The sequence below is a fragment of the Cygnus olor genome, chromosome 21, assembly GCF_009769625.2.
Source record: "Cygnus olor isolate bCygOlo1 chromosome 21, bCygOlo1.pri.v2, whole genome shotgun sequence".
NCBI lineage: Eukaryota > Metazoa > Chordata > Aves > Anseriformes > Anatidae > Cygnus > Cygnus olor.
This window is the reverse complement of record NC_049189.1, coordinates 6,246,601-6,258,943: the sequence shown is the minus strand read 5'-3', so window position 1 is coordinate 6,258,943 and position 12,343 is coordinate 6,246,601. Positions and strand designations below refer to the sequence as shown.

The 12,343-nt window shown below is 51.8% G+C and overlaps 1 protein-coding gene and 1 long non-coding RNA gene across 4 annotated transcripts in view; both read right to left on the bottom strand.

Moving 5' to 3' along the window:
- The window catches only part of KAZN (kazrin, periplakin interacting protein), a 185,272-nt gene that overhangs the window by 41,580 nt on the left and 131,349 nt on the right, over positions 1–12,343 (bottom strand). Inside the window, exon 1 of one of the 3 annotated variants that reach the window (XM_040533274.1) lies at positions 11,646–12,001. The exons of the other annotated variants lie outside the window; for them this stretch is intronic. Within the exon in view, the coding sequence (XP_040389208.1) occupies positions 11,646–11,838 (193 nt within the window). The 5' untranslated portion in view covers positions 11,839–12,001. Of the gene's footprint in view, positions 1–11,645; positions 12,002–12,343 lie in introns of those variants that run through there. 3 annotated transcript variants of the gene reach the window in all.
- Positions 4,781–11,625, bottom strand: LOC121058147. The gene is made up of 2 exons (XR_005814096.1): positions 5,538–11,625; positions 4,781–4,927 (listed from the first exon to the last, which is right to left on the bottom strand). It is a non-coding gene; the product is annotated as an uncharacterized LOC121058147 (long non-coding RNA).

Below are 12,343 nucleotides of genomic sequence, written 5' to 3'. Positions count from 1 at the left end.
GTCTTAGAGAAAGATAGCCAGAGCTTGCGGCATCGGGTCCAAGGTGGGTTTGGGACTTGTCACCATGCAAATGCTCCGGGAGCTCCGTGGGACGGCAGGCTTGGGTGCTGGCTCACCTAGAAGTTCCTCTCGCAGAAGCGGCATGAACAAAGAAAAGGGGGAAAAAGTCACCGAGAGGAGTAAAACATTTCCTGAGGCAGGAGGGAACGTTTACTCCCAGCCTTCCTAAACCAGCACCCCAGCTGCTTCATTCATAAATATTTTACTGATAAGAAATCAGCCTGCCAAATCTTAACAAGTGCTTTGATGAAAAATATAAAAAGCCTTTTCCATTAGTGCTTTTGATGTTCTTTGCATAGAGGATAACGAATGCAGCAGATTCATCTTCCTCTGTCCTCCCTCACTTTTGCCTTTATCTGGCAGAGCCGTGCACAACCTCCAGAGCCCGGAGAAAAAGTGAGGCTTGTGCAGGAGGAGAAGGAGCACGCTCCCTGGGGCATCCTCCTGCTTTCCACCCTCCTTGGGTGTGCAGGATACGTGTCACCAGTGTGGGGTACCCGGCTGGAGGATACGCAGCATCACCACTCAACCAGGAGATGCTCAGCAGGTGACCAGGTGCTCTGAGAGCATTTCACTGCAGCCAAAACCCCAGCCCGTCCTTGCAAACGTTATTTCCAACCACGGGCAGGGAGGTGGGGGTCCCTTACATCCCGAGACGATGCAGGGGCATCAAGCTCGCCACCCAGACCTATCAGCACGCCGTGATGGAATAATTTCCCCAGCAGTTTCACACCCACAGCTTGACCACCACCACTGTTTGCCAGCTGAACTGCCCCATGATGGGGATTAACTCCTTACTTTTCGCTAGCAATGCACTGCCAGGTTATCGCTTGCATATAAAGGGATTTGTGTCCCAGTGGGAAGGCATTGAAAATATATAAATTTGGCCCTAAATGGAGCAATCCGGGTGCGTGGACATGGCATGGTGAAGAAGTGAATCAGCACAAGGCGCAAGAGGAGAAGGAGCAGGCCCCTCGCAGCCCCAGCACAGGGGGAAATCCAAAATCCTGGAAGCACCGAGTGACCTTCTCACAGGCTCGCTGCTCTCAGGCACTGAATAGCTCACCATTTAGCTCAGCTCAGCATAGATGGGCTGGGGATAAAGCATCCCAGTGCACCAGCACTGGTGTTTCCAACACGTCGCTGTTGAGCTTTAAATTGCATCTTTTATCGTCTCCTCACACTCAGCTGGAACAGGGCATCCAAAGCAATTAAATCCAACCTATTTTTTTTTCCTACATTTACTCCTTCAAGTGGAGCTTTCTTGTGTGGGGCAGAGATTATGGGTTTTGGACTGGATTTCGAGTCACATTCATTTTCCATTAAGGACCAAACCACAGCCATCTCTTCTTCCTCAAAAGCAGCTCGCTACGAGTTCAACAAACACCAATTTAAAGCAGTTTAAAGGAAAACCAGCATCTTGCAGAATTTTTGAAAATAAAAGGGCCCTGGCATCACAAAGAGCGTTTTAAAGCCTTTTGAAAGGGAGCAAATTTTTATCAGCCTGAGCGGGATGCTGATGTTTGCAGGAGAGTTATCGCTGCTCGTTACTCATCCTTCTTTTTGGCACTGGAAGCGGTTATGAAACCCATCACCCGCCGTGCTCCAGGGCTCCTCGGCTGTGCTAGCGCAGCAGAAAACTTCCTGCTTCGGGGAGGGGCACGGTTCATTGCAGGGGTCTTTCACCCCATTTTCTGCTCCACAATCCCAATGGTGAAGGGAAAAATGCCTCCCTAACTTGGGGGGGGGACACCCCAGTTGCAGGTGGAGGATGTGGGGGTCCTGGATGCACAGCTGAAGGAACATCTATCCCAAAACTACTGCCAGGGTGGTAAAAACCAAAACAAAACATGGAAAAGCAGGGGAAGGGGAGAGCATGGAACAGAATGTCTTTTTTGTTTGTTTTTCAGATCCTTTCAAGGAAATATGGGTAGCAATTTAAACGTGCCTGCCTGTTTTTATCACTGGGTGAGCGAGAGCAGCGCCCAGAAGCTGCCTCCCCAGCCAGGAGCAAAGGCAACCCCTGCATGATAAAATAAGGCACGGGGAGCAAAGGTCATTCTCTCGCAGGAATGACCAGCAGAAATGGGAATGGAACATCTTTTTGCAGCATTTTTTCCCCATTTCTTGCCCTTTTAATCCCCCCCCCACGGCTGTAACAAAGAGCAGTTGACTGCATTATCTCCACTTGCCCAAAACGCACACGCGATGCAGAGCAAGGGCACTGTGTAAGCACCGAAAAATCAGCTGAAAAATAACCCAAGTACTTCCCATCCTAACTTACATTCCCCAGAGGAATTTAAGCGTTTTGAATTATGCCACCTTCTCCTGGAGAACAGGCCCTTTCTGAAGGGCACGGCTCAAGGCACCGCAGGGCTGCGGATTTTAAAACCGTTCATTATGCAAATGGCTCATTTATTGCTGCTGAGCTGAGAGCAAGAATCCCAGGCACGCAAGGATAAATAAGCGGGGAGCAACAGCGAGTGTGGGACGACTTCTGCTGAGCTGGGTAAGGGCGGCGAAGGGGTTACGGGGGAGTTTCGGACCAGAGGGTGAAATTGGCCCCCAGCCCGTCCCGGTGGCAGCCCATGTTGCGCAGGACGATGCCACCAGAGCATCCTCAGCAGCAGCAGCAGGATGAAGCCACAGCAGATCCTGCCCACACCCCATCACCTGCTCTGATTCAGGTCAAGGTCACAGGCACCAGCCCCATCGGCAGCGTTGCAAATGCAGAACTTCCTCGAAAACCTTCGCCATCCCGCCGCTGGGTGGGAACCAGCGCTAATTAGCACTTGATGAAGATTCAGAGAGAGCCTGGCTGGGAAAGGAGACAAAACTCAACGCTGCCCACGCGGGCGGGATGTTATGGGAGGACGGCGCGGGGAACAGCCTGCCACAGCCTCCACACCTCGCTCCTCGCAGTGCCAGGCAGCCCTGGCCAAGGCTGAGCCTTTGTCCTCCGGGAGCTGAATCACTGCACGCGTTTTGTGAGGCTCAGCACCTTCCAGCTACTGAATTTAATTTGAGTTCAAGTCCTGGAAGTGACTTGGCGCGGGGTATCGAAGCCAGGGGAAATAATAAGGAGTTTGAAAAGCAAAACAGGAACACCAAACTGAGCATTAAAGAACCTTTCAAGTTCAAATGCAGGAGAAAAAAAATAAAAAGCAATCCCAGCCTAATGTCAGCACTTAGGTCCTGAAACCACAACCATAAAGGTGTAGCTTGAACTGCAACACGACTTTTATTGCAACGTCTGCTGCTGAACGACCAGAATGACAAGAGGGAGCCTGGCCAGGAGCAGAGGTCTGGAGGATCCGGGCGAGCAGATTAATTACTGGGGGGAAAGGTCCTGGTCCGTGAGTACCCACCAGCACGCGCCCATCACAGCTTGCGCGGTGACAACCATTGCCGACACGTCCCAGCCACAACAGCCAAGCTCGGCCGTGCCTGACCTGGGGACTGAAAAGCGTAAATTCACCCGGGCTGTAATAAATTCACCAGCATCCTGTAATGGAGAGAGACCGTTCCTTGCTTCGAAGGAGAACAGGAGCAGCGAGGTACCCACGACAGCTGAGCACGCTGCAGTGTGCATCCATGCGCCTTGTCCTGAGCATATGAAGGCCGAGTGCCAAGGGCTGAATGGGCAAAGCTAATTCGCTGGATAAGCACATGCAAGATCAGGACCTAAATTTGTTCCCGGCCTCCTGGGACACCGATAACTTCTTTTGCTTGTTGTCGTGCAATGCACACAGCGCCTGTCTGAGGCGGTGCTATAACCCCTCGCTGCCATGCAGCATTTGTCTTGCAAAGGTTAAGGTTCAGGAACAGCAGCTCGGGTGAGAGAAGCCTTGTCCACGATCTTATCACACGGCACTGTCGCATCTGGAAGCAGGGTTTGTGTCTCCCAAGCTGCTGTCAATGCTGCAAACAACCGGCCGCACACAGCACCGCCAAAAGGTTTGCTCTGAGAAGCGTTGCAGTGTCCCGCTAACAGCTCTGATCATCAGCAGCTGCATGCACCAGGACATCTAACTTCACCCACCAAAAACACCCATTGCCACAAGAAAAAACAAAGCCTGTTATTACAGGGAGGATCCTGTGAGCCTTATTCACATTATGGAGCTTCGGCACAACCCCCATTGCTGGGGCTGGTCCCCCCAAGGGCAGCTATCAGGAAAAGGAATGGCGATTTGGCTGCACCGGTGCCTGGGTCAGAAAATGCTGGCAAAGCCCCTGGAGATCCTCAGGGCTGCAGGGGAAGGAAGCAGCCAAGGTCTCGCTGCTGCCCGAGCTGAAGTTACTGGCCAAGGTCCCACTGGCTGCAGCAGCACAGCTCGAAGGATCACAGAGAACAAATTTGGTGAAATCTGAGGCTAAAAGGGGATGAGCAGATGGGAAAATCAGGCAGTTTTAGATCGCACGGCTCTCCATCATCTCGGAGAGGGGCTGGTAGAATAACCGTGTGCAGCAGCGTCACCGTGCTTGGTGCAGGCATCATCTTCCTCCCAAGGAGCTGAGCGCCATCCTGCATTTCAGACCCCAGCCCCAGCATTAACAACATCTTACCTTTCCTAACGAGCAGCCAAAAACCCCAAATCTGTGGCAATTTAACATACACAAACTGATGCACATTACAGGTCTTTGCTACAGGATTTGTCCCACTTCTACATATGCATACCATTATTTCTTAAGAAAAAAGAAACACTACTGAACCAGGCAATGACTGCTACATTTTATTCCTTCCTTAATCTAAACATATAGTCATAAGACCAAGGTATTTGCTATAAGGAAATGAGCTGTCAAGTGATTTACAGTCTTGCTCTGTCTCAGCAGCTCCAAGTCTTCTCCATCACCTATTTTTAGCAAGCTGTAAATTAGAGGCAATAAGGGAAAGGGTGTGAGCCAGGCTCAGAAATTCATAGAGCAAGCTTACCTACTTCTCCCTCACCCCAACGCACCTATGATGCAGGATCGGGGTGCCATACGCACACCAACAGTCAGCATTATGCAGCTGCTCCTGCTTGGAGCTGCCTTCTCGCAGGAGATCAGCGCTTGCAGCCCCCAAGAAGCTCTGTGTGTGTGTGTAGAGTTTGGTCTGCTGCTCAATATAATGCCCAAAATGGCTCAGAGCCTACACGTGCCAGGGACCCACTTGGTGTATGGGAAGGCTCAAGTGGAACGCTGCACCTTCCACCTGCTTGGCATATCTTCCAGTCATCTAGTTCCCCATTGAATATATATTCAATAGGAGCAGTTGCTTTATTCGCAATTTATTGGTCATTCCAGCCACAATTATTCTAATAATTCCCTTCACCAAGAACTAAGGTCCATTATTGTAGAAACTTATTTGCAGTGGCTTCGCAGCGAACGATTACAATAATTATTCTAACTCCCATACAGCACTTTCCATACAAGAGCTTTAAGAGCTTTAACAATGGAAAGTTATTACCAGAGCTTTAACAATAGAAAGTTATTACCAGCATCCTTATTTGTGAGAACGAGGTGCAGAAAGATCAAATGAATTGCTGAAGATCATTCAGCAACTCACTGGCAATGGCAGGAACAGAACTGTAATGCCCTGACCCTCCATCCAGTGCTGATTTGGACAGGGGAAAAATATATACCTGTGCAGAACATATTAAAAAACGGGTAGGTTTGTTTTTAAGAGAGCTGAAAATGAGCTTTTCTAAAGGAGCAGTGGCAGCAAACATCCGTATCAGGTTACGTGAAGTAGGGTAACAGTCTGAAATTAAATGACACCATTGATTGCTATATGGCTGGGAACGGGATAAGAGGAGAAGGAACGTGCCTTTGGTCTTTTCCTTTTTTCTATTGGGTATACAAAAGGGGATATCCCACAGTGTCTTAGCACTCTGTGCTACGGGGGACATTAAGGATTATAGGTCTTTCCCTCATGTCTCTCCCTCCTACCCCCTTTTTTTTTTTGGCTCCTGAAAGATGAAATGGATGTACCCAAAATCAATGCTGGGTTTTGACCATACAGGCCAAGGTAACTCACTCAGAAGTACCAAACTAAGCATCCCCAAAGCTCCTCCTTGTCACAAGTATTTTATGTGACAGTTTATTTAGGAGAAAGAGCGGACCTTAATCAGCAGAAGAACCATGCAGAAACAGAATATTTATACGGAATTGCATCCTGTTTCCCAACAAGATGAAATCCTCATAGGCAGCTATTAAGGAGATCGCCTAGAGGAAGAGAAATTCAGCAAACCAGATTATCTCTAACAGGCTTATCCACTGGAAAAAATCATCAGAGCAGAGATCGGATAGTTCTGAAAGACAAATAATGTAAGGTAGGGGAGAAGGGAAAATGTAGCAGGGCGACAAGGAGCGGGACTCCACAGAGCACAGCTCGTCATGGCTGGGCAGATATCAGGGCACTACACGACCCCTCGCACTGCTGGAGGAGGAAAGGGATGTCAGGTGTTCCCAGTGCCTCGTGTGCCTTTACCAGAGCATAACATCTTTTACCTAACAGACGAGAAAGAAGAATTCCCTCCCCTATTAGTCTGGCTGATGGCCACAAACCGGACCCAAGAGCAGCTTTCCCCAGCTTCTCACGGCCAGCACTGCAGCTCCTGTCCACAGCCATGTCCAAAGCACAGGGAGCAGCCTTCTCCGAGGCTTGATCCCAAAGGCTGAAACCGACGGCAAACCTCCAATGACAAAGTAACAGAGCTCAGGAGGGCTATTTCCAACCCAGGTGCCTCCTGCATCTCCGACCTTAAGGCAGGGCTCAGTGGCACACGAGACAGGTGCCCCCAAATCTTGCCATGACTTTGCCGCTCCCCCCATGTGTTTCTCAACAGTGGAGCCAGGCAAAAAAATCAAGGAAAAAACCCTACAGAGAAATGGAGAGGGGTCCTGGGATGGGAAGAAGTCTGTGTCATTAGTTCCAGCTGCAGGGACAGACAGACGGTGGGATTCGCCAGAGGTAGCGACACGGACATCTTTCCATGGACTTCGCTAGGCTTTGGACCAAATTCCTGTACAAACAGCTGCACTCAAGAGCTATCAAGGAGCTCAATTTGTTAGCATTTTTTAAGTACTTTCAGGTCCTTGAATGAAAGGGGCTATCAAAGTGCAAAGCAGTTTGACTACCGATAACAGCCTAGGAACTCAAGTTCAGTCCTTCCCTCCAAAGCCTTACGGCACAAAATAGTTTCATAACACAGACTCCGGCACAGTCCTAAGAGATATCAAAAGTTTCTTTCAAAGACTTCTAGGCACTAGTTTTCCAAGATTCCCTTTAAATCCTCAAAACGTGACGGCAAGCTTAAAATTCCCATCAAAGCTGGGTGGAAAGCCAGAGGACACAGGGTTCCCCGAAAAGGCTCCCGCTGGTACCCGAGGTCTGGCCGCGCTGGTATGCTGGGTCAGGGCACTGACCGCAGGGGACCTGTGCTGCGATCAACTCCTCCTATCAGTCCAAGGAGCCAAAAACGAAGCTGTCGCTGCCTTCCTGGCATGCAGATCCCCGAAATTGTACAAAGGGATGGCACGAAGCAGGACACACGGCGAGAAGCCTGGCACGACCGCAGGTTGACATAACGTGCGTTTACTTTTCTTCTCAAAATTTAGATCCCAAGCCCATAAAAACATTGGCAGCAGCCAGCGGAAGGCAGGCAGCGTACTCTTCTATCGCTTCGCAGTGGAATAGACTTCATCCTGTTTCCTCTGGCCCCAGATCAAGCAGGCTCCTCGCAGGAATTTTCCATTATCCCGTGGCAAATATAGCAGGGCAATCCAGCCACTTAACTGACTTACACTTTGACCCCCCCCCTTTAGCAGCAGTGGGATTGTGCGTAAAGCACGAGCCAGTTCTCATAAAAACCCACCGCCTCCAACACCCCAACCCAAGGGAAAAGCAGCTGGAAATCCCGGGCAAAGGACGGGGACATTGCTGGACTTCTTTCTCCCTCCTGTCCCCTCTTCCCAGCTGCTGAGCCCCGACTGTACTTCCACTGCCCATCAGCCTCAAAAACTGAGGAAGATGGGAAAACCTAGAGTAAGAGCAGAGCTTTGCAGTAAATCCTCCTCTCGTGCTGCTTCCCTGGCAGCCCGCAGGCCCACCCCAGAGCCCGTGCGATCAGCCCAGCGTCGCTCGCAGACATCCCACTACGTGAGCGGGGAGCATCCCGAGGACTGCAGCTCCCATCCTCGGGCACGGGGACTCTGGAAACACACACAAACCCTCCGCTGCCACGTTGAACAGCGGTGCCCTCCAAGCACCCAGCACCAGAAGCCTCCCAGCATTTTGGGGCTCGCCCGAGGTGCGCTCGCAGCACCAATAAGCACACAGAGCTCTGGCTTTTCCCACTCCACGTGTATTTGCTCAAGAAAAATGCGAGGCATCTCCTAATCACTGCTCATTTCCGACACAGCTCCGACCGTCCCCAGGGTCACAGGCAGCAGGAGGCATCCCCGGGGCTGTTTGTGCTCGGAGCCATCTGCTGAACCAGGAGCATCCCGACAGCCTCCGACAAAAACGAGCAGAGCCCTGTAGCTTATTTGGAAGGGACGACCAAGTGACACAAAAGATTGCCTTTTACTCCCTCTTTCCAGAAATCTGCGCTCGAATAATGCGATGGCTCGGCTCCAATTAAACTCTCCTAGCAGCATGGTTCACATCATCTTGGAGAAAGCGGAGAGCTACGACTCCAAAAACACGTCCTTAATTCCATGTGTGCGAACTGCTTGGCTCGGTTTGGTTTGCAGGGAGCGCTGAGCATCTCACCCCATACATCTCTGAATTTGACCCGCTCCACCTCGTCCACCACACCCTTCATTAAGCAGTCTGAGAGCGAAGTAAAAAAAGCCCTAATCCTGCAAACTGCTCCTGCATCCCAAATACAGAACAACGAGCGAGGGACAGGGGGAAGAGGAGAAAGCGTCCCCCAGCCGCAGGGACAAAGCCCACATTGTCCTACAAATACAATTAACTCCAGGGGAAAAACCAACACGGCTTTACACTTGTGAAGGGACAAAGCTTCCCTAGGACACAGCCAGCTCTAGCACTCAGTGGGTTTACGCCCTGAAACGTTCCCAAAACCACATTTGGGACGAGGACCCCCCTGATGCACCCACTGCTGGAGGTGCAATGCCGCCTGCTGCGGTGTAAATACACCAGCCTCAGCTTACATCTGCTAGCAGCATCTTAACCTTATGCAGCACCATGAGCTTTTTTGGGGGGGGGACAAGTACGGAACCCTTTAAAACTCTTGCAGCCATTTGCTAGCAGCACCCTCCTCCCGCTGCAAGGCACGGGGCCGCCACAGCCCCTCTCCAAAACCCAAAGACCAGGGGAGCGCAGCACGGCTTCCAACATCCAATCTGTACTTACCAACTAATCAGCACCGACAAAAATAACCCGTCTAATTATCAGAGCACTGCCACTTAAATAATGAATTACGTGCCTTATTACAAAGTATAATAGATCAGAGGAACGTGAAACAATTGCAATTAGTAAAACAAAAAATGCCAGAAAACCAAAAAAAGAAGCCCTGCGAGCGCGATCAGAATACAAGATTTCTCCCCAGAAACGGAGGCTCCGGCCCAATCCACGGGCTACGAGACCCTGCAAGCCCTCAACCCCTCTTCAGCCTCCAACCATCACAAGGTGGATACATCCCCTACGGCTTATTGGGCTGCTTTTTTTTTTTCCCCCTGTTGCACCCAAATCAATATTTATTTACCTTCGGATGTCTCCGTAGCTCGCTGCAGCCCTGGCACTGCTGGGATGCAGGGCAGCACGTGCTGCCTGTCACACCCAGGGCTAGATCTTTCTGTAGCATGGGAAAAAAAAGTCGCAGTTAAAAAATAAAACCACTAACAATTGCAAAAATGTTTTAAAAATATAAGAAATCCAAAAAGCTGCGTGGGTGTGTGTCTTCAAGATGGTATAACAGGACCTCAACAACAGTCACTGATCTTTAGAACAAAATCCTTCTTCTGACCAAGGAGATAAGCTGGCAAAGCTCTTCCTTTTACTTTAAAACATCCTTGTAGTAACCTGAGCACTGTTTGTACGGACTGTTAGGAGAAGGGCAAATTAATTCGTTTAGCATCCAAAATTAATTGTACTTAACCCAGCCCTGAATCGCCAGCGTCAAGTTCAGGCTGTGGGGCTGCCCCACAGCTTTCTGAAGGTCCTTTCCACCCCAACGGGCCTATTCTGCTCCTCCCCAGGACGTGCCAGCCAGACCCCTGCCACCCTGAGTGCCACCGTGCCTCCAGCACGGCTGGGATGCGGCAGATGCCACCAAAATGAAGCCACCCAGAGCACCCCGCTGCACCCCTAAACAAAAAAACAACAACAACAACGACAACAAAACAGGCTTTCCACCTCCAAAAAACGCGTTAACATTTTTGCACAAGAATATTTTCCGTCTGAGCTCACTTTTAGCAGTGTTGCAGCTGGATACAATTAGGAAGCAGAAGAGGGGAGGGGGTGGCAGCGCTACACGGGCAGGGGCTGAGCCCCCCCCCCTGCAGCCGGCTCAAAGCACGCAGCCACGCACACCGAGGTCGTGAGCCTGGCCGGGCACTTCTTGTCTCCTGCAGGAACGGCTGCACGAGCAGATCCTTGTAGAGACGCTAACCAACCAAGCTGGACTTCAGGGATTTTGGTACGTGCCCAAAAAAAACCATCTTGGGTCCGAGCTGAAATGGAAGCGCATCCTCCTGCCTGCTTGCAGCTCATATGCCCGGTGTGGGCACAAAAGGAGACAAAATGCCCGCACACAAAGCCAAAAACAACCCAAGGTGAAGCCCAGATGTCTGTTTGCATCCCTAAAACCCCCAAAAAGAAATAAAAAACACACAAGATCCCAAAGCCAAGGGTGAAACTCTCATTCAGCCCGAGGCCCAACGCCCGCGTTCACTCTTAGCGCCCTCCCCACATCCCGCCCGGTGCCTGGGCTCCAAGCTCCTCACTGGCTGCAAACCTAATTAACGTGGTGCTTCCCTGTGAACCTAATTAACGTGGTACTTCCCCCTTCACCCGGGGCATTAACAGCAGATAAACCAAACGTGCCATTGGGCTTGGTCAGGCTGCTTGGATCCACGATGGCCCTTGCGGAGCGGGACACGGAGCCAGGGGATGAAATGCACTGAGACACGAACACAGCAGGAACAGCTCCGGCTGGAAAGCCCCCGTATTTTTACTGTATTTTTACCAGCTCAAAATGGAGGAGGGAGACCCGCCATGGGGATGCCCTACCTGCATCCGAAGGCCCTTCGCAGCTGCCCCCACCCGTGACACCTGCATGCACAGTGAAACCTCTCCAGCACGCTCCGTGCGTGCCACCAACCCCAGCAGAAGCATCGGGAACCAAAAATCAATGCAGGGCAACTCATCCAGCCAGCAGCAGCTTCGGAGGAAGCCCTGTAACAGCCCCAAGCTGTGCAAAAGTCGAGGTGGGCAAGCCTCTTTCTTTTACCCCTGTGCACCTCCGCCTGGCTGGCCGGCCAGGAGCTCCTAGGGGCGCAGGAGAACCTGTTTAATTGCCTACGAAGCGGGGAACGCGTTAATAAAGAGCACGGTGCCTTTGGGGTTTGTTCACCTGGGAGCGCTGGAGGCTCTGAAGCCTGGAAGAGCTCCACGCCGGCGTCCTGTTGGAGCAATCCACAACCGCAGGGGTCCTGGCAGCAGGTCGCAGCCCCCAGTGAGCCCCGGGAAGAGCTGGGCAGGCGAGCTGGGACACCCCGAGCCACACAAGGGCGAGGACAGGAGAGGCGCCTCCGCGAGCAGGTCATGGGGACGCGTTGGGCAATGAGCAGCGCCGGGAACACCCTTGAGAAAAGGCTGGGCTGGCAGACGCGTAACAGACGTAACGTGACGCAAGCAGGACGGCTTTCACCCAACGAAACCCTTAATTAAGCTGATGAGGTAGCGAGCGGGAAGGATTAGGGCTGTGGGTGGGATCACCTCGCCTCCCATCTCCTGCCCCGAGCGGCAGTGCTGGAGCCCAAGCTCACCCTCGAGGCGGCGGGGAGAGACGAGGGCCGCTCCTCTCCTCCTGAGATGTCGAAAAAAAAGCACCCTGGGAAGAAGCCAGCCCTCCGCTCCGACCCGTTTGGACAAGCCTTGGAGCTGTCGGAGGGACAACCCGCCCCGGCTCGCGATTTAACGTTTGCAACCAGCAAACGCCTCGCTAGCTTCTCGGCCGCGAGCGGGCGGGATGCCGGTGCCTGCCTCCATCAACGGCTGCTAGCGGGAGGGCAGAGGCTGCTTTCCATCCATCGTTCCCACGGCATGCAC